The 27,891-nt window shown below is 44.8% G+C and overlaps 1 protein-coding gene across 1 annotated transcript in view; it reads right to left on the reverse strand.

Annotated features, from left to right (window-relative positions):
- LOC149274905 (putative elongator complex protein 1) overlaps nt 1-20,829 on the reverse strand; it is a 76,083-nt gene extending 55,254 nt beyond the window's left edge. Inside the window, exons 1-5 of the mRNA XM_089505101.1 lie at nt 20,680-20,829; nt 19,121-19,273; nt 15,832-15,913; nt 3,422-3,502; nt 1,424-1,512 (exon numbers count right to left, since the gene is read on the reverse strand). Coding sequence (XP_089361227.1) covers nt 1,424-1,512; nt 3,422-3,502; nt 15,832-15,913; nt 19,121-19,273; nt 20,680-20,829 — 555 coding nt within the window. The remainder of the gene's footprint in view (nt 1-1,423; nt 1,513-3,421; nt 3,503-15,831; nt 15,914-19,120; nt 19,274-20,679) is intronic.
- Nucleotides 20,830-27,891: the final 7,062 nt, after the last annotated feature.

Consider the following 27,891-nt stretch of genomic DNA (forward strand, 5'->3'; position numbering starts at 1 on the left):
TCACACGACACCCCATAATGTGTTCAGCAACATCTCCTGAGTGCAGTGATATCCCACATGCATGGGTGTGTCATTTTTGTGGGAACTAAAAGGCCACATTTGGTACGTGTGCATTTTTCTAATTGTAAATTAGGTGTGTGGCCATCCTTCCCCCGGTGTTAATTGGGACGTTGTTGAACCCGGCCAATTCAATTTACCCCATCAAATCATACCTTTTTTAAAAGTAGACACCCCACGGGCATTTAATATGCCAGTATTTTAACTCTTTCCATGCGAGAATTGTTTTAAGCTAATATGCTAATTTTAGGACTTGCTCACAAAAATATATTTTTTATATATATATATATTTTTTGTCTTTTTAAAAAAAGTTTTTTAACATTTTTTTTCAACTTGGAGGTTCCCCTGATAGTGACATCAGTGGGAAATGATTTTTACATTTTACTAGTTTTTTACTATTTTTTTTCTAATTATTATAAATTTTATTTTATTTTGTAATTTATTTTTACTAATCACACTGTGATTAGAAAGCTGGCTTCCATTGACTTGCATGGTGAATGCAGTACCTGTATTCAACCTGCAAGTGGAGCCAAAGTTCTCTAGATGGTCTGGACCGTCTAGCGAACTTTTAAAATTTGTTTGTTCCTGTTACAGGGCAGCGGCCATCTTGCTTGATGGCGAAGATCATCGGCAGCTGCGGCTGTGACCGCTCTCCGGAGCGGTCACAGCCCATCGAAAGGTAAGTGTTTGGTGTCGCTGGATGCCTCCTGATCGAGGCATTCCAGCGACACCATTTAAGTTTAGGAGGCGATCGTCGATCGCCTCCTAAACGCTTTTAATACGGGCGTCCGCCGCCATACAAAGTATGGCGGATGTTGACGCCCCGTGGAGGGGCCAGAGATGGCCCCTTCGTTCCGATAGCGGCGTTGCTGAATGCCTCGAGGTCGAGGCATTCAGCAACGTTTTTTGGGTGCAGAAAGCGAAAACAGATCGCTTTCTGCACCCGTTTAAAGACGTGCCGGTCCTGGCACGTCAATTGTCGTAAAGCACATGCTTTTCCGTGTCGTGCCAGGACCGGCAATTGTCGTTAAGGGGTTAAAGAAATGTCTAAATATTTAGCAACCATCGTGGATTATCTATTAAAGCTGGCAGGGACGAACGCATTTGCAGAAAAGGAAAGGCTGAATTTTAGTAAATAATTTTAGTAAATAATTTAGTTTGAGACACACATTTTTAATTAAGTAACATACTGAAGTTACTACTGCATATGGAAGACCACATACTAATAATAATAATGTAACATTGGAAAGCATAGAAGGGAAGAAAATGAACAAAAACCTCTTCTAGGCGATGTACCTCATACCATGAAGTACAAGATCTTGTATACCAATATATAAAGATATATATGAAAGATGAAGCACATTACCATTATTTTGTGTTTCAGGGCTGCTTGTTTACCCTCAGATCCATGGAACTGAGTCTCTTTTTTACCCCAACCGAGTGTTATAAATTTTCCTGTTGAAGTTATTAGAAATAAACTGTTACATATGTAAAACAAGTTATGTATAAAAGCTGAAAACTAGTAATATAACCATAGCAACCAGTATAATGTCTCTGCTAACTGGAAAATCTCTTTAGTTACTATGGTGTTAAGTAGGGCTGCAACAACTAATCGATAAAATCGATAATAATCGATAATGAAATTCGTTGCCAACGAATTTCATTATCGATTAGTTGAATCGATTATTATCGATTATAAAATGAGGGTTTTTTCAGAGCAAACTGAAAAATCCCCCTCATTATATAAACCGTTTCAGTGACTCACAGCAGCAGCTCCTACTTACCAGTCCCTCCCTGTAATCACTGTGACAACTGGCCCCGCCCCCTTCCTTCTCCCAGAAGGCCAGAACCACATGGCTGTGACACTCATCTAACTGTAAGTATAAAATTAATATTTGGGCTGCTGGGGGTTAATTTAGGGGCAGTTATGGTTAATGGGGTGTTTAGGGTTAATTTAGGGGCAGTTATGGTTAATGGGGTGTTTAGGGGCAGCTATGGTTAATGGGGTGTTTAGGGGCAGCTATGGTTAATGGGGTGTTTAGGGTTAATTTAGGAGCAGCTGTGGTTAATGGGGTGTTTGGGGTTAATTTGAGGCAGTTGTGGTTAATGGTGTGTTTAGGGTTAATTTAGGGGCTGTTGTGGTTGACAGGGTCTTTAGGGTTAATTTAGGGGATGCTGTGGTTAATGGGGTGTTTAGGGTTAATTTAGGGGCAGTTATGGTTAATGGGGTGTTTAGGGTTAATTTAATGATGAGGACTGAGGGTTAATTTGATTAATTTAATAAAGTTAACTTAAGGTGCAGTTAGAGATAAAGGGGGCAAACTAAGGGGAATCTAAATCCTGGGGGCAGTGAAGATTAACCCAGTACCTATTTATTAAAGTATGGTGTCAGTGTGCTGTGAACGGGTCTGTGACTCTATGAGGGGACTATGAGATATCTGGGGGGTATAAGGCATATTGGGGTATAAGGCATATCAGGGGAGGACGGAGTGACATATCTGGGGGTATAAGGCATATACGGTGTATATAAGGCATATGTGGGGAGGGCAGCGTGGCATGTCTGGGGAGGACGGAGTGGTGTATCAGGGTGTATAAGGCATATCTGGGGCCACAGTGGCATATCTGGGGGTAGAGTGGAGTGGCATATGTGGGGAGGGCAGCGTGGTATGTCTGGGAGGTAGTGTGGCATGTCTGGGGAGGATGGAGTGGTGTATCAGGGGGTATAAGGCGTATCAGGCACAGTGGCATATGTGGGGGTGGAGTGGTATACGTGGGAGGCAGCGTGGAGTGGTATATGTGGGAGGCAGCGTGGAGTGGCATATGTGGGAGGCAGCTTGGCAAGCCTGGGCTCAAATGTGCATCAATTGGGGGGGCTGGTTGGGAAATAAAGACAAGAAATGTATTTTATCAAAGTTTTTTTTTTATTCTACTGTTTGTATTTAACATTTGTTTATTAAATTATTTTAAATAAATGAAAAATTTACATTCATTTTTTTTATCCGATTAATCGATTAATCGACAAAATAATCGGCCAACTAATCGATTATGAAAATAATCGTTAGTTGCAGCCCTAGTGTTAAGACAATTTTCCAAAGTTTGCACCAGCGTAACCTTTTTACGTAACCACAAATAACCACTCAGATGTATCATGAAAATGGACATTTTACATTACTCCACAGCTTACATTTTGCCTCGTTGCCATGCCTTTTCCAGTATTGTTCTGCCCTTTCTCTCCACTGTAACAAAATATCTTATCTTCCCCCGGTATTTTTACACCATCATTATCTAAATTGCTCAATATATTTTTGCTGCAATCACCTAAAATAATTATTAGAAAGCGGCATGCTGGGTCCCAGTGACTCACCTTCTCCAAAATCACAATGTTGTATTGGTGTTTCTGCAACAGGCTCAAAATCCTTTGTCATCAGGATCATTGTTTGCTGACCTAAAACAAACCAGATTGCAAGAAAGTAAACGTATATACTAACAAATGTTCAGGAGGGCTGTGTAAGGCCTGTCATGAGCAGCACGGAGGGCTGTGTAAGGCCTGTCATGAGCAGCAATTTATTTTTATGTGTATTATCACGGTTCCTTGATTAATAATCTCCCCACGAGAGCTGTATTCCTGCCATTTTGAATGTCAATCACAAGCACATTTGCCACTCTATCAGGCTATTCCAATGGCTACTCAAACTAAAGGTCAATTTCATACTTTACTAATCCCTAAAACAAAGCATGGACGCTGTCTGCTCTTTAACTCCTTAATGACCAATGATGTGCCTGGCACATCATGGCATTAAATAGGCTTTAAAAGCGATGCAAGATCACCTCCTAAGCTTAAATGGCGTCACCGAATGCCATGGAAATGCACCCCAGTACACACTGTGACCGGAGAGTGGTCACAAGTGAATTAGCAAGATAGCGGTGCCCATTAAAAAACAAACAAGTTTCCAAGAGAGTCTCTCCAGACCCTACTGAGAAATCTTGGCTCCACCTGCAGGTTGAATACAAGTACTGCATTTAACCATGCAAGTCAATAGAACTCAGCTGTCTAATCACATTGTGATAGGTAAAATAAAAAAAAAATTGTAACCTTCAAAGATAAAGTGATATCACAATCAGGGGAACCATTCACTAAACCCCCCCCCCCAAAACAGCCCAGTCATTAAGGGGTTATTGAACCCAAGCATTCACACTGAAACAAAAGCAACAGGTTCCCCGTGAAGTCAAAGGATTTTTTTCTACTTCCCTTTATGAGGAAACACATTGTGCAAGAATACTGTGGCATTTGTGTTACCATACCAAGCTATGTAGTTATATAGTATTGTAAGTCATCAACATTTCATTTGGTATTCTAAACACTGCAAACAGACAAGTGATTTCTGCCTTATTGAACACCAGTTGGACAATTTGTAGATTTTCTTATATATTCTAAGATATCTTTCAGTGTGCATTCCAAAAACTATCCATGCACTGTTCAATTCCTTCAAGATTATAGATCCCTTGTGTATCGTATCCCTTTTCTAACGTTTGTGCTTCATTTTATTTATTATAACGTCCTTGCCTCATTTTAACCCCTTCAGTACCGGGACGTACCTGGTACTTCCTGGTTAACATTCGCCGGTAGACCGGGACGTACCAGGTACGTCGCCGCCGAAAAGCGGTCCCGCGTCGCACTGAACGCCGGGATCGCGAAGGGCTGGCTGCTACTGACCGCTGGGCGACCCCAGCGATCGTGCAGCAGCCAATCACCGTCACTTTCATGCACGTGATCGCTTTAACCCCTTAAGGACCGGGCTCGTTTTTTCTTTTTGTACCCTGTGGGACCGAGGCTGTTTTAATACTTTTGTGGTGCTTGTGTTCAGCTGTAATTTTCTCCTCACCCATTTAGTGTACCCACATAAGTTATATATTGTTTTTTTCAGGACAAGATGGGCTTTCTTCAGATACCATTATTTTGATCGTATCATCTTATTTACTATAAAAAAAAATAAAAAAAACATGGTGAAAAATTGGAAAAAAAAAAACACATTTTAGGACTTTTATTTGAAAAATCTTTTACTCACCTAAAAAAGCAAGTAAAAAAACTAGCTAACTATATTCTACTACTTGTCCTGAGTTTAGAAATACCCAATGTTTCTATGAACCGGCAAAGGTCGTTAAGGGGTTAAAAGCGAATCACGTGCATGATTTTGAATATTGACAGATACAATGTTTGTAAACATTGTATCTGCCTATATTACCCCGTCTCCCTTCTCCTCACTCGTGGTTGTGAGTTGGAGAGAGACAGAACACGTTGTTGGAGAGAGTCCCAAGCGTTTTGTATTAAAAAAAATATATATATATTTTTTTATAATTTTTTCACTGCTGATCAGTGTTCTGATCAGCAGCATTTGACCCTAAGGGGTTAATTATTTATTTATTTTCTTAAAATTGTGGGTGGGTGGCTGTGGGTGGGTTAGTTAGTGGGGAATTGATTAGTTAGTGGGGAATTGATTAGGTAGGGATTAGGGTTAGGGTCTAGGGTTAGGTAGGGGGGGGAAAAAAAAATAAAATATATATATATATATATATATATAAAAAAAAAAAAATATGGATAGGTTTTATATGGTGGAAGAGGCATATAAAATGTTGGCCTCAGACACTGACACTGTGTCAGATTTTGATGTGGGCCAGTTTACCAGCAGCTCTGATGATGCTGCACCCCCAGTTAAAAGGAGCCGTGTTGCTTCTACTACTATTACTACTACTCCTCCTGATCCCTCTGATGAGTGGATCCCTGCAGCTCACTGCCAATTCCGGCATTCATCCGGATGTCGCAGAATATACCCCAAGCCAGTTTATGGAGCTGTTCATGGGCAATGAGTTTTGGGAGGCGTTAGTTTACCAAACTAACTTGTACGCTGCCCAGGAATTTAGAAATAAAGCAAACAAGCAAAAGGCATGGACTCCCACTGATGTGTGCGAGTTAAAAACATTCTGGGCACTCACCATGATAATGGGGATAATAAAAAAGCCCACTTTAAAGTCGTACTGGAGCACAGACTCCATTATTTCAACCCCAATTTTCTCTAACACCATGAAAAGGGGAAGGTATGAACTCCTCCTCTGCTTTTGACATTTCAATGACAATACCCAGTGCCTTCCCAAACATGACCCCACATATGACAGGCTTTTTAAAATTCGCCCCCTTATTTCTCACTTCCAAACTAAATTTGCTGCCGTTTATACCCCCAAGCGAGAAATTAGTATTGATGAGTCCCTAATGAAATTTAAAGGCCGGTTAGGGTCCAAGCAATACATTCCCTCTAAACGCTCCCGGTATGGGGTAAAATTTTATAAATTATGTGAGAGCAGTAGTGGCTACACATATTCCTTCCGGGTTTATGAGGGGAAAGATGCCAAGCTTGACCCACCAGGTTGCCCAGACCATCTGGGCATAAGTGAAAAAATTGTCTGGGACCTTGTTTGCCCCTTACTGAACAAAGGGTACCACTTGCACATGGACAACTATTATACAAGTGTCCCTTTGTTTAAGTTGTTGTTTTGCATGGACACCTTGGCCTGTGGCACCATAAGGCAGAGCAGAATAGGGGTCCCAAAACAGATTAGAGAAACCAAATTAAAAATTGTGGCATCCTTAGCTTTACGCCAACAAGAACTTTTGGCTGTAAAATATAGGGACAAGAAAGATGTGTGCATGTTAAGCACAATTCATGACGATGCCACTGTTCCTGTTCCTGTTCCTGTCCGGGGCAAAACTCAGGTCCGAAGAAAGCCTACAATAGGCATATGGGGGGAGTGGATTTGGCCGATCAATTATTGCAGCCATACCTCATAATGAGAAAAACCAATACGTGGTATAAAAAGGTAGCCATTTATATAATGCAGATTGCAACTCACAATGCATTCTTACTTTTTTTTAAAAATACACCCTGCCAAAAAAACCCCACATTTTTATCTTTTCAGTTTTTGTTACTCAAGGAAATCTTGGCTCCAGCTGAATAAGGCCCCTCAGTGTCTCTGATAATTCAGGAAGAACATTTCCCTTTCAAATTTCCTCCAACCTCCAAAAAATCCAAAACACAAAAACGGTGCAGGGTGTGTTATGCCAAAGGGCACAGGAAGGACACAGTATTTTACTGTTCTGGTTGCCCTGATAAGCCTGGACTGTGCATTGGCAGGTACAAAAAATAATTTGTTTCTTAATCTTTCTTACAGTTGCCGGTTACAAAAAATAATTTCATTTTTTCTTAATCTTAATTTTTCTTAATCGTTCTTAATCTACTGTTCATAAATATATACTAGTTTGGGGTACTTTACAGTGGGGGCTTCCAAAATGTCCCAAATGGGATAACCATTTTCTGAAAACTTGCGCATGTTCCAGTTATGGCCTCATGGCTTCCTCAAAAAATGCATGAACCATGCATGTGAGGCCTTGTTGGAATCGGGGGATCTTGGTGAACAAAATATGGTGTTTTCTTCCACTGTTGCACTTATGGTGTGCAAGAAATTCAGTGCAACAATTAAATGTATGCGTTAAGGGGGCGTGTCTGACCGCCGAGAGAGATGGCCGCTTGAGCTGACTGCTCCGCCGCCGCCTGCACTTACCCGCCGCCGCATAGCCGCATGCCCATTATGGGTCGCTCCAAAAAGTCGGGATCTGACTCCTCGACCCCCGGGGGTCGACCTCGGTCCTCCACATCTTCCCTCCGGGAATATTTCGGCACCCCGGCCGACCTGTCCACGCGGGGCTCAAGGGCCTCAAGCGCGCACGAGGCTGCATCTCCGGCCAGCTCTTCGTCCGCGGAGGAATCCACCTCGCTCGCGCACTTACCTTCCGCATCTCACCCACCGGAGGTACTTCAATTGTTCCAATCGGCGCCTTGGAAGTCGGACTTCTCCCTGCTCATTACCGAACTCCGACAGGTGGTCCGGGACGAGGTGTCGGTGCTTCGAGCGGACCTGTCCTCCCTGGAGCAGAGGAGGAATCGAAGGCCCAACAGCACCGTATTGTGTCCTCTGCTCAACTTGAGAGCGATCGCCATGCACGGTGCTTGAGGGACCTCCGCCGCCGTGTTGAGGACATGGACAACTGGGGTCGGCGCCAGAATGTCCGTGTGCGGGGAGTCCCCGAGTCTGACGCCCCTGAGGATATCCCGGCTCTCCTGATGGGCCTCTTCAACGGCCTCCTGAACCGCGCACCTGACACACCGCTTCCCGTTGATAGAGCGCACCGCGCTCTCCGGCAGCGCGGCGGCCCGTGGGCCCCGCCGAGAGACATCATCTGTCATCTGACGGATTTTCGGCTTAAGGAGGCAATCATGGCTCGTGCGAGGGAGGTGGGCACCTGGCAGTTGAACGGTCACCGGGTATCCTTCTTTCAGGATCTTTCTGACCTGACCCTGCAGGCCCGGAGGGCCCTACGCCCCCTGACTTCAGCATTGCAGAGGCTCTCTATCCCTTACAGATGGAGCTACCCCTTTGCCTTGGTGATCCGACACGGGAGCGGGCCGCTCACCATCCGGCATTACGATGACGTCCCTGACGTCCTGCGTTTTTTGGATCTCCCAGATGTGCAGATCTCCGACTGGGCCGACTCTGCTGTCACCCCGGGACGGCGTCTGGATCTACCACCTCGCCCTCGCGGGCGTCCCCGTGCCGGCCCTACCCGTGGTTCTCTTCGAGACTCTTCTCCACGTCCATCGCCGGTCTCGGTTTCCCGACGCTTGGGTCCTATAGAGGAATAGATGCCCTGCCTCTCACTCCGGTGGTTAGCGCAGGTCGTTTCCAGACATCGCTGCCTGCCAACGCACAACCGTTATGTACCTTACATGTTATTTTTGTTGTTGCTTTGCATTATTCTTATTAATTTTTTTTTTTTTTTTTTTTCTCTGCCTGCTGTCCGCTGTGACCGCAATCCCTCGGCTGGGCTTATGATCTGCCTTTGATACGGCTCTCTGCCTTGTCTTTGCCCGGCCTGATACTGCCTCCCCTACATTTGGCTGCTTCCTATGATTCAGCCCATCTGGTTCTATTCTTACGTGCTGGGGGGGGGGGACGGTTCCGGGTGGGGGGGTCTAAGGGGTTTATATTAATTTTATTTTCTCGTATGCTATGGTATGGGGGGGGGGTTTGTGTTTTTTTTTGTTTTGTTTTTTGTTTTCTGCGCCGTTCATTATATTGGGTTCCTCTGCTCATGTCATGGACCGCAATCCCTCGGCTGGGCTTATGTTCTACCCATTTGACGTGGCTCTCTGCCCCGCCTTTGCCCGGCCTGATCCTACCTCCCCTACATTTGCCTGCCTCCTCTGATTCTGCCCATCTATCTGGTGCTCCTTTGCTGGGGCTCCTTGTATGTCTCTTGTGGTTTTCTACTTGGTTGCTAGGGGGGGGGGGGTTCTCGATGGGCTCTGGGGGGGTTCCGGGTGGGGGGTCTAAAGGGGGGTTGTTTTTTTTTGGTTTTTTTTGCGCCGTTCACTATCTCTGCTCATTTGCTCACATTTATACCCTCTACATATGTATGTTACGTACCTAGGCTCGTGTCATGTATCATATTGAATGTATTGTGGACTGTGGATCTGTGCTAGTTCCTCGTCTCATATTGTGTACTGCCGTTCACCTGCGGTGAATCCTCCTCATGCCGCGTATGCTACTGTATGACGGGGTATCTATATATATTTTTTTTTTTTTTTTTTTTTTTTCTTTTGCGCCGTTCACTATCTCTGCTCATTTGCTCACATTTATACCCTCTACATATGTATGTTACGTACCTAGGCTCGTGTCATGTTTCATATTGAATGTATTGTGGACTGTGGATCTGTGCTAGTTCCTCGTCTCATATTGTGTACTGCCGTTCACCTGCGGTGAATCCTCCTCATGCCGCGTATGCTATTATATGACGGGGTATCTATTTTTTTTTATTATTTTTTTTTCGTACCGTTCGCTATCTTACGGTTTTTGGTGTGCTTCTGAGCTCCCCGGAGTGGGCTCTGGGCCTATCCTGTCAGCCTTTGCGGCTATTCTCCGCTGTTTTTTACGCCTCTTTGCGGAGTGTGCGGGCGGCGGCCCGCCTTTGGTTCTCTTGTTTTCTTTTTCGTTCTTGTTGCCTGTTCTGGTTTGTTTCTCCTTTGGCCTCTCTGTCGCGGTTGACTCTTCCCCTACACGGTGACGCCGTAGTATTGTCGGGTTTGTATTGCCCGTCTGGCGTAGTGTGTGTCTTCTCTACCCTATCCCCTCCCTCTCATTGCTCTTTGCCCTTCCTGTTCCCCTCTGTCCCTTCCCTCCCTCCTGGTCCTCCTTTTTCTTCATCCTCCCCCCCCTTTTTTTTTTTTCTTTTTTCTTTCTCTCCTTCTCTTCCCTTTGCTCTTTCTCCCCCCCCTGCGCTTTCTCTTGCCCTCCTTGGTCCACTTCTCTCTTTGTCATGTCTTCACCAGCGCACAGTCCGCTCCTTCTGTTCTCTATTAACGCCCACGGCCTTAACACCCCTGAGAAGCGATCTTCTCTGTTCAGGGATCTGCGGAGGGACCGGGTGGATGTTGCCTTCGTCCAGGAGACTCACTTTCATGGCCCGCGGGCCCCTAAGCTTTCGTGCCGCTCGTATCCCTCTGGCTTCTTTGGCAATAATCCGACGGCCAAGACCAAGGGGGTGGCGATTCTTTTTTCCGCCAGTGTCCCTTTCCAGGTTTTGGACACAAGGGCTGACCCGGAGGGTCGATTCTTGCTTGTCAAGGGAACGATTCTCGACCGCACTTACACGTTTGCTAATGTCTATCTTCCCAACCGGGGACAACATACTGTTTTGCGTGCCGCCCTCCGGGTGCTCTCTGGCTTCCAGTCTGGGATCCTTGTGCTGGGTGGGGATTTTAACGTTGCTTTGTATCCCTCCCTTGACACTTCTACGGGCACCACGCGGACTCCCCGCCACGTTTTGCGGAAGATCGTCTCTCTCCTCACGGCACACAAGTTGGTGGACTGCTGGAGGGCTCTTCATCCCACTGACAGGGACTATACCTTCTATTCCACTCCACATGGTTCCTATTCCCGTCTTGATTATTTTTTCCTTCCTTGCCATTTTGCCTCACTTCTACGTCGCTCCTCTATTGGAACGGTGACCTGGTCGGATCATGCCCCTGTTTCTATTTCCTTAGCCTCTTCCCTTTCCCGGCCCCCTGCGCGCTCCTGGCGGTTAAACGAGTCCCTCCTGTCGGACGACTTGGCTTGCGCCGAAGCTTCCCAGGTCCTCCAGCGCTATTTTGAGGAAAATCTATCCGCGGAGACTCCTTTGCTGACCGTTTGGGAAGCCCACAAATGTGTCCTTCGGGGACATTTTATCAGTGCTTGCTCTCGGCGCAAGCGCCTTGAGACGGAGCGGATCGATCAGCTCTATGCCCAGATCACCGCAGCTGAACAGGCTCATAAAGCCTCCTTATCAGGAAGCGACTTGCAGCATCTCTTGACTCTCCGGGGGGAACTTGCCTCTATCCTCAACGGTAGGATGCATCGTTCCCTGTTGAAAACCAGGGCGTTGTTTTATGAGCATGGGGATAAACCTGGGAAGTACTTAGCTAGGGCCCTGCGAGCGGTTCGGAAGCCTACTTATATCGCTAGGGTGCGCTCCTCCGGTAACTGGACCCTCTCTCATCCTTTGGATATATCCCATTGTTTTCGGAGCTATTACGAAGGCCTCTACAACCTTCGCCCAGACCCCACTGCCCCACCTTCCGCTAATGACTTGGCGGCCATTAATTCGTATCTGGATTCTACGCTGCGGAAGAAGATCACCGCGGATGACGCGGCTCTTCTTGACTCCCCAATCACTGTGTCTGAACTCGGGTTGGCGCTTAAGTCCTCCCCCTCTGGCAAATGCCCTGGTCCGGATGGGCTTCCGTTGCGGTATTACTCTGTGTTCCGGGACATTTTAGGCCCTCGCTTAGTGGCTGCTTTTAACTCTATCTTACAGGGGGGTCGCGTTCATGACCATACTCTCGCAGCCTCCATCGCTCTGATCCCTAAAGAGGGCACGGATCTTGAACTTTGCAGCAGTTACCGTCCCATCTCCCTGTTGAACACGGATTTGAAGCTGTTCGCTAAAATCCTTGCGAACGGGATCAAACCTTTTATGTCTTCGTTAGTACATCCTGACCAGACTGGTTTTATCCCTGGTCGTGAGGCCAGGGATAGCACTATCCGTGCCCTCACGCTTATACATTCTGCTAAACACACCTCTACCCCGACTATTCTACTTTCCACTGATGCGGAGAAGGCCTTTGACAGGGTGCACTGGCCTTTTATGTTGTCCACTCTGGCCCACATGGGTTTTGGCCCTGGTCTTCTGACTTGGATTCGGTCTCTATACTCCACTCCCACGGCTCGTGTCCAGGTCAATGGCTTTTTCTCAGATCCTTTTGCTATTCGTAATGGCACTCGCCAGGGTTGCCCACTATCCCCGCTACTCTTTGTGCTCTCCCTTGAGCCCTTCCTCCAGGCCATCAGGTTGCATTCTGATATCTGTGGGCTCCAGTTGGGGTCCGCGCACCACAAGGTTTTGGGATACGCCGACGACCTTCTGTTTGTCATCACCCGTCCGCGACTCACCCTCCCCGTTCTCCTTCGGGAGTTCTCGACGTATGGCGCTCTCGCTAATTTCAAGCTCAACGCCTCTAAATCGGAAATTCTTAATGTTACTCTGCCTCAGGAGGAGGCTCTCTCCCTGGGGGCTTCTTTCCCCTTTGCCTGGCGTAGCCCCAAAATAAAGTATCTCGGGACGTGGCTCTCTCCTGATTTCTCCCAGCTTTTCCATTATAATTTTTCGCCTTTACTAGCGCGACTCCAGGCTGATTTACTCTCCTGGAAGAACTTGGCGATCTCCTGGACTGGCCGGATTAACACGATCAAAATGAACATTATGCCTCGCCTCTTGTATCTCTTCCAGACCCTCCCTATTGCGATACCTCCCTCCTTTTTTGATACGCTACGGTCTGTCTTTTTGCGATTTGTGTGGGGTTCGCGGAACCCTCGGGTTCGCTTTGCTACCCTGATCCTCCCCAAGGCTGCTGGGGGCCTGGCTTTGCCCTGCCCCTGATCTTACTACAGGGCCTGCCATCTGCTTCGGGTCTTTGAGTGGTCTCACAGCCCCGCCCACAAGCAGTGGGTCTCTGCCGAGGCGGCCTTGCTTGGCCTCCCCATGAAGGGCTTGCCCTGGCTCTCGATTCCAACGGCTCGTACGTTATAACTACCGCACCCTTTCATCCGGGCCACCCTCGGCGTCTGGCACCAGATCGTGCGGAAGACGAGGCTCTCCTCTGTCCCCTCTCCATTGACTCCGGTCCGGGACAATCCTGATTTTCCACCCGGGATGGGCTGCGACCTCTTCACGGCCTCCAGCCCTGCTGTGGGTCCGACGATCCAATCCTTCCTGTCCGTGGGTGGTCTTAAGCCCCTGACGCAATTGGCTGTCTGCTCGCCTCCTTCCCTACTGGATAGGTTCCGTTATGCCCAGCTGTGTAGTTTTTTCCGGTCTCAGCCCCGGAAGCATGCTATGTTGCGCAGCCGCACACGATTTGAGGACCTCTGTCTGGCTTCCTCACTTCCGCCGCATGGCATTTCCAGGTTGTATGGCCTCCTCCTTGAGGCCTTTCATACGCTTCCACCTTCCTTCATGGGGAGTTGGGAATTGGAGCTTCAGGCCACCTTTTCGGATGACCATTGGGAGAAAATATGCCTCCTCACGCATGGTTGTTCTCGGAGTAATGGGGACCGGGAAATGTCCTACAAATTGTTAGCTCGCTGGTATAGGCCCCCGAGCATCACTTCCGCTTACCGCCCTGATGTCCCCAACAGGTGTTGGAGATGCGATGCCACCCCGGGCTCCCTCCTTCATTTGTGGTGGTACTGTCTGCGCATTGTCCCGTATTGGACCTCTGTTCATGCACAGATACAGCGCTTCACGGACAAGTCCATCCCATTCACCCCGGAATTCTTTCTCCTTCTCCATATGCCTTACTCTGTGCGTTGGTTCCGGAAGTCTGTGTTGCGTCATCTCCTGACTGCGGCGAAGGCTCTGGTACCCCTACACGGGGTACTCCGCGTGGAGCGGATACGGATTTTTGAGGAATTACATCTCTTGGCAACTGGGGCGACTGAGCGCTACAGGTCCACCTGGTTCTATTGGTTGGAGTTTGTGTCTGGTCCTCTTATCCGCCCCCTCTTGGCTTAGACCTTCCCCCTCCCTCTTGCGCGCTTCTCTTCTCTTTTTTCTTTCTTTCCCTACCCCCCCTTCCCTTTTTTTTTTTTTTTCTCTTTTCCCTTTCTTCTTCCTCCTTTTCTCTCCCTCCCCCTGTTCCCCGTTATCTTCCCTACCCCTATTCTCCTCCTCGTTCTTTGCCCTTGCCTCTATGTGTCTGGTGCTTTATATGTGCCAGGTCTCCACTTGAGCCTGCGTCCTAGGGTGCGTTTCCATTGCCGCGCTTTCTCTATTACCTTCGCCCCTCTGCGTCCTCTCTGGCCGCTTCCTCAGTGTGCTGGGCCATTATTGTTGGTTTGGAATGCGCGCCATGTCGTGAGCTTAAGACATCGATTGCTCGCCATTCCTACTGTTGCTATTTATTTCATGCATTGTATGGGGATACCTCATGGATGTTGTGTATTTTTGACTTGTACCTTCCCTCTTCCCTTTTTCCTTCTGTTCTCCCCCACCCCTCTTTGAACTACCAAAACTGAATAAAAATTGTGATTTACCCTAAATGTATGCGTTAAAAACGCAATAAAATAATTTCCCTGTGAAGTTTGGCAGACATCAGTGAAGAAATGGCTAGCTGAAAACTGTAAAAACTACCCTAGTTGAACACCTTGACTTGTCTACTGTTCATAAATATATACTTTTATGGGGTCATTTACAGTGGGGGGCTTCCAAAATCTCCCAAATGGGATATGGGCCCAGGAAACCAATTTCTGAAAATTCCAAATGTGAAACCGAAAATGCGCATGTTCCAGTTTTTCCCTCATAGCTTCCTCAAAAAATGCATGAACCATGCATGTGAGGCCTTGTTGGAACCGGGGGATGTTGGTGAACACAATTTTGGCAGCAATTGGCGATAAAATCCCTGTTTGAGAAGTGTCAAAATTACCCTAGTTGTACACCTTGACTTATCTACTGTTCATAAACATATAATTTTGGGGGGATAATCAGTATCTGTGACAACTATTGCAGTTATTAGACTACCATGCCAAATTTGAAAAAAATTACATTTCAAAAACATGATGCATGCCTTGCAATATTTGCCCTATACTGGTCAAAATAGATAAAAATCCTGGCCATGTTGGGTGGTTTCCAAATCAGGACAAGTTAATGAATATATTTGGGATAATTTTTTCCCATTGGTTCAATGTGTGTACAATTTGTATGTATACAAAACTGTAAAAAAAATGCGTTTTTTTCATTTTTTTCCCCACTTTTTCCAGTTTATTTCAAACAAAACAATGTACTACCCAGCTTAATATGGTTTCAAATGAAAGCCCTACTTGTGCTGAAAAAAACAATATATGATTTGTGTGGGTGCACCAATTAATAAGAGAGAAATTACAGTTGAAGAAAGACATGGCAAAAACACAAAAACGGCTCCGGTCCTTTAGCGACACGTTAGTATCAAAATCCCGGTCCTGAAGGGGTTAAATAGTTCTCCCCAAGTTCCTCCTTCAGTTAATAGATTTTGCAAACTTCATTGGAAAGCATAGACCTTAATAAAACCATTATTAAAATAAAACGGTAAATACCTGTGATTATCAAAACCAACTCTTGGTCAGGACTCCAGCTCATAGCAACAATACCACTGTCCACGCTGCCCACGCACTCCAGCTGAAAAGAGATATGCATAACGAACTTTAGGATACAAGTACAAGGACATAAGTGAAGATTATATAGATATACACTATAGGAAGAAACGTATCGGAACACTTGACAATTACACCAACAGGGTCTTGTACGACATTGTATTTTAAATACATAGACATTAATGTGTAGTTGGTCCCCCCTTTGCAGCTATAACAAGCGAAGGCTTTCCACAAGATTTTGTGATGTAGCAACTTCTGCTCATTCATCCTGTAGAGCATTTGTTAGATCATGCAATGATGTTGGATGAGAAGACCTGGCTGGCAATCTCCGTTCCAGTTCATCCCAAAGGTGTTCGATGGGGGTGAGGTCAGGGCTTTGTGCTAGGCCAGTAAAGTTTTGTCCACACCAAACTTATGCAACCATGTCTTTATGGACCTTGCTTTGTGCACTGGGGCACAGTCCTGCTAGAATACAAAAGGGCCTTCCCCAAACTGTCCCCATAACGTTAGAAACAGCACTGGGCAAAAGGTCTTGGTACACTGAAGCATAAACATTTCCCTTCACCTTGCTTAACCTCTTAAAAACAGCCCATTACCATTATCCCTCTTCCACCAAACTTTACAGTTGGCACAATGTAGTCAGAAAACATTCTCCTAGCATCCACCAAACGCAGACTTGCATGTCACACTTCAAAACAGAGAAGCGCCATGCTTTACACCACTTGATCCGAAACTTGGCAGTGAGACTTGCATGCAACTGCTCAGCTATGGAAACCCATTTCATGAAGCCCCCATTGCACAGTTTTTGTGTTGATGTTAATGACAATGGAAGGCTAGAACCCTTTAGCAAAGCGTTGTGTAATAAATATAAGTCAACTATTAATCTCCAAGGACAACAGCTGGCTCCCAACACAATGGGATTCCTCTTGAGTAAACCAGTTTAAAGGAATTACACTAGTGGCGAAACCCAAATGTCCAGGAACTCACAATACATCAAAGAGCTATCTCTCTACCAGGTGGGAACAATAAACAGGAGATACAATCTACAATCTCCTACAACAAAAGGACTGCAGGATATAGTATCTGGGCTGGAGACAAGCATGTGTTTGTCCTACAACAAAAGGAGACAATATCAACATTCCAGAGACCCACCCTGAATTTGCCCTGAGGACCATCAACTTCACTGTGGGGGCAATCTAACTTCATGGACAAGAGCGGTCTCTACAGGCAGCTGGTGCAGGTACAAGATTGTGCCTTCCTAAGGATGAGTGGACACAAACTAAGAAGATGATTGGCTGGGACTGTTTGGGCATAGTGGCTATAAAGGTGTTGTGTGAGCAACAAAGAAGAGAGAGAACCAGAAAGAAAGAAGGAAGGATAACATCAAGGTGACAGGGACACCCCATCCTTACATGCACACATAGAGTCATTAGCATAGTATAGTATAGTTAGTCATAGAGCCTTGTATTTCAGACGCTTCTCTATATACTCATATATATGTATTTGTTATTTTAATAAACCCATTGTTTTAAGCCACTGGTGTAAGTGGAGTTTCATACGACGAGGAATCTGTAGTAGTTAAAGGAAAGCCAGACGGGTGAAGGTTATATATCCCGGGATTTAAAGGGGTTTTTCTACACGTTGGCAGAGATGACATTGCACAAACTAATTTATTGTAAAGGTGGCATCCTATCAAAGTACCATACTTGAACTCAAAAAGTTCTGAAGAATGACCAATTTTTTCTCAAATGTATGTAAGTGCATGGCTAGGTGCTTGATTTTTAATTCTATGGTGTTAAGGATCAGGACATAATGATCTGTACAATTAGATAAATAGAACCTCAGATGACCACCACATGACTTAAACCGTATCATGATTTATTCAACAATAACTTGAAGTAATGGTTTTCTGTATGACTTTACTAGTCTCTCCTTTATAAAAGGACGCAACACTTAAATGTGAATGAAGGTGGTGCTCCATTCACGGGAATGAGTGGTGCTGATCGATCATTGCTGCCTGAAGGTGAAAGTTTAATTCTCTAGTGCAGGGGCGTCCAACATGCGGCCCGCGAGAGCTTGGGGTGCGGCCCGCGTAAGATCGGCAGCCAGGGCAACCGATCTTACGCGGGCCGCACCTCGAGCCCTGCTACAACAAGAGCCCTGATACTTACCTGTGGGAGGGTCTTTTGTACTGCACAGAGGAAGCGGAACCCAGCAGAGTTCACGTGACATCACATGACTCTGCTCCAGTCCTGCTTCCTCTGTGCAGTACCAGAGAACGCAGAGGGAGACCACGCCCTCTGCTGAAGTCTGTGAGCGACATCGAGGAGCTGCAGTGCAGGTAAGGGGGTGGGGGAGGGTGTTTGAATCAGTATGATTGAGGGAATGAATCTGTGAATGAATGAGTATATGAATGAATGAGTGTGTGTGATAGCATGGATGTGTAAGTGCTGGAACCTAGGCATGATGGGACTGTGATTGCTGTTAGCAATCACACTTCTACCATGCCAAGTCAGCCAGTACATGATGAAACCTGGCTAGCTGCCCCCTTGTGTATTGATGCTGCCAGCAGTATGGGATCTGCACATCACTTACAGCCACCTTGTACCAGCATTTACTGGCTGACTTGGCCTGATAGGAGTGTGATTGCTAACAGCAATCACACCAAGCACAGTCCCATCATGCCAAGGTACCAGCATTTACTGGTTGCCTGGGTATGATAGCAGTGTGATTGCTGTAAGCAATCACACTCCTATCATGCCAAGTCATATTGCAATTTTTTTTGTCCAATTGTGGTGTGTTACCTACTTTTATTAAAAATGTGAGTTTTTATTATTATTTTTAAAGGTGGGGGGTCATTTTCGGTTTTGGAACCGTGAACGTTTTGGTCCAGAATTTTCATTTTGGTGCATCCCTAGGATAAATAGAACTTTTTCATTTTTAATTATCCTGAATCCTGAATTTGTAGTCACAAAACTTTCTAGGCCCAGAAATCAGTGAGAGGAAAAGTAAAGGTTTTGTGTAATTTACTTTAATCAGCATATTTTATTAAAGGCCATATTTTCTCACAGTGAAAAATTAGTGCGGCCCGCGCACGTATACAATTCTGATGAAGTGGCCCACTGCAGAAAAAACTTGGACGCCCCTGCTCTAGTGTTATCTATCCCTGTCAAATAACACAGATTATTAAACCACAGCACTAAGTACAAGCATGAATTGTTCTGAACCATACCTGGCCAGTGTCGCGGTTGGAAAGTATAACATCACCTGTCGCTGTAGCAATACACACAGATTCCTGATCTGGAACATCCTGGATCCCAACAACATAACCACTTCCATCCTCTGGTAGAAATCCCTCTGTTGTCAGAGAGACATCCCTAATAATCTATAATAAAAATATGTTTATATATTATTTCCAGAATACAAAATTGGTATGATCTTCTGCCTAACTACCGTTATTTTTAAAACATTTGTATGCTACATGGTTTTTAAATCTTAAAAATTGTTACAAAATTGCAAAATAAGTAACATACTCACACAAAAAGGCAAACCACCCATAAACTGTAACATGTTAATATGTCACAAGATTAAAAAATTAAATAAATCCAAACATGACGTAAAAAGCTTGTGCAAGTCATGGACCGTACAGAAAGTCTGTAAATACCAGGAAGCTACCCACGATAGCCTCAAAAGTTCATAGAGGTGCAGTCATCTTGCTGAAAAAAAATGTTGGGGGACCACAAAGAATATGGAGTTTGTATTTAAAAAGAAATTTATTTGCCTCCGTAAAAAAAACAATTAACATTGAATAGTTATAATTTTCTTAATGGTTATAAGGAACATTTTGCCCTTCTCGACCGATATGATTTAAAAAGGAGCCAAACGACTATAAATGTACAATAAATGGCTTCATGTGACCACTAGCCTTAAATAAAAGTCAGTTTGCATGATCTGTCATATTTCAAAATCAATGCCAACATTTCACAATTTCTGCCAAGGTATGCAAACTTTTGAGCATAAATGTTTGTGTATATATATATACTTTTCTACACGCAACCGCAAATAACATGGAAAAATCATCATAGCAATCAATGGAGCATTCCTGTAGCCGATGTTACATAGATGTTGGCGATTATAGCAGTTTAAAAGAATCAATGCATGTATCTAACTTGTCTAAAGCTTAAGATTTAGAAAGACAGTGTATATGCCTAAAACCTCTACACCTCAGGAAGTACACCACCGCTAATGTATGTATCTTGGTTGCGGATACAGTTCTTTACCCAGGGCCGGCCCTATAATGGGGCAGACTGGGGCAATTGCCCCAGGCGGCACTTTAGAAGGGGCGGCACTTTGCCGCCCCAAGCGCTTTTTTTTTTTTTGAAGCGGAGGAGAGAGAGAGGGGCACCGAGTGGTTTTAGCTTACCCGCTCGGCGCCCCTCTCTCTCTCCTCTGCGGCGAGTCTCCCTGTTCGGTCCCGGCTTGTAATGCAGAGCGCCGGAAGTGACGTCAATTTCCGGCGCTCAGCATTACAAGCCGGCACCGTGGCAGAGCAGGGAGACTCGCCGCAGGACTGTTTAAAGGTAAGTACCGGGGGGGGGGTCGTAGATTATGCCGTCGGCGAAGTTTAAAATGCCGCCCCCCCCCCCCCCCCCGGCGTCGGCGGGGGGGGGGGCGGCGTTTTAAACTTCGCCCCAGGCGGCGTTAAGTCTTCGGCCGGCCCTGTCTTTACCACAGCGCGCATACATTTCATTACAGAAAAATAAACATTTACTAATCGTGTTGAGAAGATACCTGCTCCGTGCTGGGATCCAGTTCCACAAAACCATAACCTGATGCAATCAGTACTGTTCCTGTGACTGTACATATCGAACAGCACTGCGGATAGCCGATGCCTTGAACCCCGGTGCTGTGTAGAGATCTCAGTAACTTCAGGTTACGCATGTCATCAGTTTTACAGAATGGCCTTAGGAAAAACATATGTTTATAAGAGGGTTTTTATATATATATATATATATATATATATATATACACACACACACCATAATATACATACACACACACCTATAACTCACAGACAAATATGCTTTTTACGTTAAAAGCGCCCAATGTCAAGTGTGATTTGTCCAACTTTAACAAATATGAGTACTCTACATCAGGCCATTGGTCACAATACTGGTCAAAAAATATTTTTTGCCCACAAGCACCTGCAATTGGAAATCATCAGCACACAGAACGACAATAGTGAATAACAGTGTAATGGGCAACATTTGAAACCATATTAAAGTTAATGTGCTGAAGAAACGTGTTAATTGAAACAATGAAAACTGTAAGAAAATCTGAGTATCAGTTAAGCTGCCGAATGAGTGATTTGGTTGCAACAAGAGCAGCAAACACAAGACTTTAAAAATCTAAGATCTTACAAAGTTTAAAAGGGACATGGAAATATCTAGTATGCAGGTTTGGTTACTGCATTGGTTCCCTAACTTTAAATAGCGAATACACAAACTACACTATACACAAAAACATCCCCATGTTGTTAGCCATTACAGGAGTTATTTACATAGTGCCTGCAGATTCAGTAGCAATGTTACTATAGGGTATAGCGAAAATGAATGCAAATTTAAAGATCATTAACACAAGGGGCAACAAATTTGGTTTGGATCTATGAGCCAGCAAAAACAAGTTAGGAGACTAAACTAGACCAGGGGCGTCCAACCTGCGGTCCTCCAGCTGCTGCAGGATTACATCTCCCACAATGCTCTTTCAGCTAAGGGGCTGGCTGAGGAGTATCTGAGATGTAGTCCAGCAGCAGCTGGAGGGCAGCAGGTTGGACGCCCCTGCACTAGACATACTGACTCTATCCATTTGCACACTTATTGACTGCTGGGCGCTACTATATTTTAAAGGCATACAAGCTTTTGAATATGGTGAACATGATTGAAGGAGCAGAGGAACAGGGTCCTACATTTTTTTTTTTTGTATTGCTTAATGCCTAGATGTCAAGGCAGTGTAGCAACACCAGCTGAGTGAAGAAAGATACAACATATTGCTTTCTTTGCGCGTTTAACCCCATAAGATGTCAGGCAATGCAATTGTTGGGATGAACTTCCGTGACATGCCTGACATGTCGATTGTCGTCAAGGGGTTAAGTTGCGCAACCCCTGGCGTGTACTTTCCCCTACAAGGGAAGCTAGAATTGACGCCTCTGTGTTAACACGTGGTAAGAGAACCTGTTACGTTTCACTGCTGCTTGCCCAAATTTAAGTTTGGTTGTTTTCTTCTAGTAGTGCCAATACTGAAATTGCTAAAAGAACCAAAGGAAGCTGTACAGACTTAGGAGAGTCCACTTAAACACTGCCAGGTAGGGCCATCTTTTGCATAGAGCAAAAGTAGTTGGTAGCCCAGGCCTTCTGCCTTTCCTACTCCCAGGCGCCTAGAACAGAGGCACCTAGCAATGTTTGTAGAGACTCATGGAGATGGCATGTCTATGCGCAAGACTGTATGCACCTGCTAGCAAAGGGTTAACAGGGGTGTTCAGATACCGTTGGTGATAGTGTATCAATAAATAATATACATAACATTTTTATATGAAAATAAATCCGTATCGTGAAGAAAAAAAAAAAATGTATAAACGCTGGGTAAAATAAACATTAAAATGGGAATCATGCTAACACAGAAAAAGAAAGGAAAAAAACCACATACACACAACAGTATGAAAAATCATGACTAAAGCAATATTTGTAATATAATTTTCACACATCCTAAACTTAATAACGTAGTGTGCTAAGATTTAAGACACAAAAGCTGCATTATGACCACATAAATCTCGCGTTGTGGATACAGTAATACTTATACCACATTACACAGATCACTGGCAGTCCAACTCTGTTTAAATATTTTGTGTTCCTCTCTTACCCGAGTCTGGACTGACAGGAAATACAGGGGTCCACGGGGGGGGGGGAGGCGCCAGATAAGTTTTTTTTTCACGTGCTATACACGCACCGAATACTTCATTGACGACTTCAGCGCGACATGCGGCGCAGTAGTGATGACATCACTGTCTCCGCCCATACAACGGCGAGCGCTAGAGTGAGGAGTTTGGTAAAGAGTTTAGCCGAAGGAGTAGAGCAGTGTCACTGTGTTAAGTTGGTATATAAGCTATCTTTTCTTTTTATGCAGGTATTTCCATGTATGGAACGAAATAATATCTGTTTCTGAAAACCGAAGACAGGGGTGAATAACGTACTCCGTACATGCCCTATTTCGCGCCCCTAAAGCCTTTCACTGTCACTCTTTTAGGAGACCGGACGTTACTGGTTTATTTCGTTTTAAAAAATTTTATTTTTCCTGAATTTGCAAAGTAACATGAACAGTAGTGTTTTCCTCATTGAGATTTTACACAATTGCTCCTCGAGACCTTTTAAGGGTGCCATCAAAATAATGCAAAGTATTTTTAGGGGTTTGTAGTTGCTTACCTGTCATTAAAATGACAGTGGAAGTCCCACTTTTTCAATTCTGCTTGGAGCAGTTGTATGTGTGTGTGTATATATATTATACATACATACATACATACATACACGCTCCATACTCGCCACTGCGAGTCTGCATGATTTTGGTCATATAGTGTATGAGAGATTAGGCTACCTGATCACAACCTGTTCTCCTATAAACAGCAACCAGCACTATTAGGTAAAAGGAGGGCACCATCCCTGTACTGTGGCGCAGTGGAAACATGTTCTCAGGAGTGATGAACCTATTGGAATGCATAGTGCCCACTGTAAGGTTTGATTGAGGAAGTATAATGGGTTGATTGAGGAAGTTTTACATGATTTTTGGTAGAAGCCCTAGCTTCAATGTCGTTTATTTATATGCTCCCATGTAAGTCCACTGGAGGAGCAGGGCCAGTAAGGGAGATCACAAATCTAACCGGTCCTAAATAGAGGGAACATGAGTCCCATGCAATTCTGCCATCCATTAAAAAACTCCTTCAACAATGAAGCTGTGCGCACTGTAATTGAGCAGTGTGACAGAGGCCTTGTGCCCCCACCACAGGACTTCAGTTCAGACATGTGGCAGGTGAGCAAGATGAGAGATGGGGAAAAGTTGCAGCGACAAGGGAGTGGATGATGAGAATGCCGACAGATTGGGACATGGGAGAGTAAGGGAGAAGAGGGAAAGTGAAGAAGGAGAGATAAAGAAAAAGGGAGCTAATGAGAAATGGGAGAGCCATGGAGAAAGGGTATAAAAATAAAGAGAACAAAGATAAAGAGAAAAAAAGAGTGGTATAAGAAGAGACAAAAGAGAAAGGGGAGAGAGAAATAAGAGAGTGAGACCCTGGAGAGACAGAAAAGGGAGAGGTGAAATAAAAAAAGAGAAAGAAGTGGATCAAAGAGAAGGGGAGAGATAATGAGATAGGAGAGTGAAAATTGGATCCAAGGGCAAGTGCAAGCCAGGATGTTTATGAGAGAAACTGTAAACGTAAACATGTATATGGCCAGAAGCTTGCATGTATGGGCAGGCATTTGTAAGAGTAGTATATTTTTGAGAGTGTCCTGACTCTCTATTGCTGTTTTGGGCCTAAAGGGTATAGAATGAATAAAGGTTGCACGTGAGCTAGACTGAATATTTCCCCTCTCGTGTGTTTGGTTCGGGCGAATATTTGTGTAATTCTTTGAGTTCGTTTTTTTTCTTTGTTTTTTGTAAAAGGGGTAAATACGGGGTTAACGCAGCAACTTTGGCGCCAGAATTTTAAAGGTCCATGCGAGCAACCAATAGAGTCGCTCGTACAAACTTTTAAAATCTTGTGCCGAAACCACTGGTCTCCCCGCTTCAGAAGTTAAAGGTCCGTATGAGCGACAATTAGAGTTGCTTGGCCGGACCTATAATTCTTGGAGCGGGAAAACCATGGTCTCCCCAGGGCAAGTTCCGCCGTCAAATGTTAAAGGTCCATGTGAGGGACTTTATAGAGTCACTCTTATGGACCTTAACTCCTGACGGTGAACCTACGGATTTCCGCTCTCGTTATCTACGCAGCATCGCAGGGGTTAACAGGAGCAGAAATCCGTACGTTCGCCATCAGGAGTTAAGGTCCATAGGAGCGACTCTATTGGTTGATGGCAGACAAGCCTCCTGCTGGCAACCAATAGAGTCGCCAGCACCTTTAACTCTTGGAGCGGGGAGACCATGATCTCCCGAGGCCAAGTTCTACCATCAGATGTTAAAAGTCCTTAACTCCTGATGGCGAACCTACGGATTTCCGCTCCCGTTAACCCCTGCAATGCTGCGCAGATAAAGGTAGGCTAGATGGGGAAGGGACCAGGAAGATTAGTAAACGAAGACGAACACGAAGATTCTTCGTCTTCATATACGTTTTCCCGCCGCCATGTTCGTTTCTTCGGAATTCAGGCTGAACAACGAAAACGCACCCTTTGTGTTCCTTTTCATGCTCGCCCGTTTTTATGGGGTTAAATTTAAATATAGAACCTTTACTGTGTCTCAAATGAGACACGGCCCAGTAAAGTGATCTGTTAAAATTCCAACCGAATGCACGTGTTCTAGTTTTGATCCCGAAATGTGTGAAAAAGTCGAGGGAGGGTGAGAGTGGCATATGGGGGGGGCTTTCTGGAGGCAGAGTAGCATATAGGGGTTAAAAAGAATATCAGGGAGGCAGAGTGGCATATAGGGGGTTAAAATGAATATCAGGGAGGCAGAGTGGTATATAGGGGGGTATAAGCCATTTCTGAGGGGCAGAGTGGCATATAGGAGGTTATGCAGATGTGTATAACTGGGGCAGGTTGGCAAATAAAAACAAAAAATGCATTTTTCTCAATTATAGTTTTTATTAAATATGAATAAATAGTTTGCATGTGAATTTACTATTTACTAGTAAAACTTTTTTCTTATAGGGTAGTCTTATAGTCAGGTTTTTTCTTTTTTTCCTAAATTAATATTCAAATTTTAGGGGGTCGTCTTTGAAAACCAAGCTACAAAATATCTATATGATCGGCAACAAAGAATTTACCTTCAAAGTACTGTTAATTGGTTATCATCTATAACTCACTGGCTTATGGATCCAACACATAAAACAATGCAACACAAAAATTACATAACATTGCATAAACATCTCATATTTATCAAAAGGATATTACCGGAGATGAACAGCATGTGTTAATAGCAACAATAATTATTATGTTCTGCTCCACACGGTTTAAAAAAAACAAACAGCAAAGTGCAATAATAAGGGTGATAGCAAAATAAATCACTGTACTAGTCTGCTGAAATGGTGCTCATAACAACAATTTATAACTACAAGTACTCAATTGGATCAACTTTAACAGATTATTGCTGTTTTTTTTTGATACATGGGAATATTGTCAATCTTCAGAAGAATATACCACAATTAGAGGTAAATATCGTACAAATAATTGTGATATTTTCAGGTCATGAGCTGTAGTCTAATAAGCCGTCATAGGCAATAATAAATTATACTATATATCTCAGAACTGGATGAACGCCCACTATGAAGAAAACAAAATGTACCTCTGTTTAAAATAATAATACCATTAGGGCTGCAACAACTCGCTAATAATCGATAATGAAAATTGTTGACAACGATTTTCATTATCCATTAGTCGAATCCATTTTTATCGATTATAAAAAGGGGTTTTTTTCAGAGCAAATGCTCTGAAAAACTCCTCTCCTTATGTAAACCTGGCCTCAAACAGAGATCGGATTATAACACTAGAATCCAGATCCCCCACTGGGGCTTCTACAATGCAGCGGCAGCATCACATGATGTAGAAGCCCCAGCGTAAGTGAAGGGGAGTAACGGAGGCTGTCTGTGCACATCGTGCAGACCCCCACTGGCTGACAGAGAATCGAGCTCTCCTGCAGAGGATCATCCTCTCTGTCAGCTGGTGGGGGTCTGCGCACAGACAGCCTCGGTTACTCCCCTTCACTTACGCTGAGGCTTCTGTGAAGCTCCAGCGAAAGTGCCTGTCAGCAACAGAGGCTCGCAAAACACCAGGGAGTCAGGCAGAGTGGTGTATGGGAGGGGGAGGAGGCAGAGTGGTGTATGGGAGGGTGGCTCCCATACACCCCTCTGCCTCCTCCCCCCTCCCATACAACACTCTGCCTGACTCCCTGGTGTCTTGTGAACCTCCGTTGCTGACAGGAGGCAGAGTGGTGTATGGGAGGGGGAGAGAGGCAGAGTGGTGTATGGGGAGGGGGGAGGAGGCAGAGTGGTGTATGGGGAGGAGGCAGAGTGGTGTATGGGGAGGGGGGAGGAGGCAGAGTGGTGTATGGGAGGGGGGAGGAGGCAGAAAGGTGTATGGGAGGGGGAGGAGGCAGAGTGGTGTATGGGAGGGGGGAGGAGGCAGAGTGGTGTAGGGGGGTATAATGAATTTCAGGGTGGTGCAGGGCATTTATGGGGGGCGGAGTGGCATATAGGGAGGTATAAGGCATAAATGGGGGCGAGTGGCATATTGGAAGTTATAAGGCATATCAGGGGGCACAGTGGCATATAGGGGGTATAAGGCATATCAGGGGGACATAAGACATATCTGGGGGTAAAAGGTATATCAGGGGGCTCAGTTGCATATCACTGGAGTATAAGGCATATCGGGGGCACAGTGGCATATCAAGGGGCACAGTAGAATCTCTGGCATACAGGAGGTATAAGGCATATCTGGGGGCAGAGTGGAAAGCTGGGGGTCAGATGTACCAAACTGGGGGCAGTTTGGTAAATAAAAGAAAATATAAACAAGGCTTTTTTCTCATAGTTTTTATTAAATATGAAAAATAGTTAACATATGAATTAATATTTACTAATAACTTTGTATTAAAACCTAGTTTGAGAAACACTGTGTTTGGGTTCTTGTAGCTTTTATTATTATGTCAGTAAAAGAAGAAGGTGAATAGAGAAATGCCATTGCGATAAAGAGATGAAAGTGTAAATTGTACGTTTTTTATTACATTATTTTAAATTTAAAAAAAATTGAATTT

The sequence above is a fragment of the Sceloporus occidentalis genome, unplaced genomic scaffold (genome assembly GCF_023333645.1).
Source record: "Sceloporus occidentalis isolate IW3139 unplaced genomic scaffold, rSceOcc1.0.p SCAF_311, whole genome shotgun sequence".
NCBI classification, from domain to species: domain Eukaryota; kingdom Metazoa; phylum Chordata; class Lepidosauria; order Squamata; family Phrynosomatidae; genus Sceloporus; species Sceloporus occidentalis.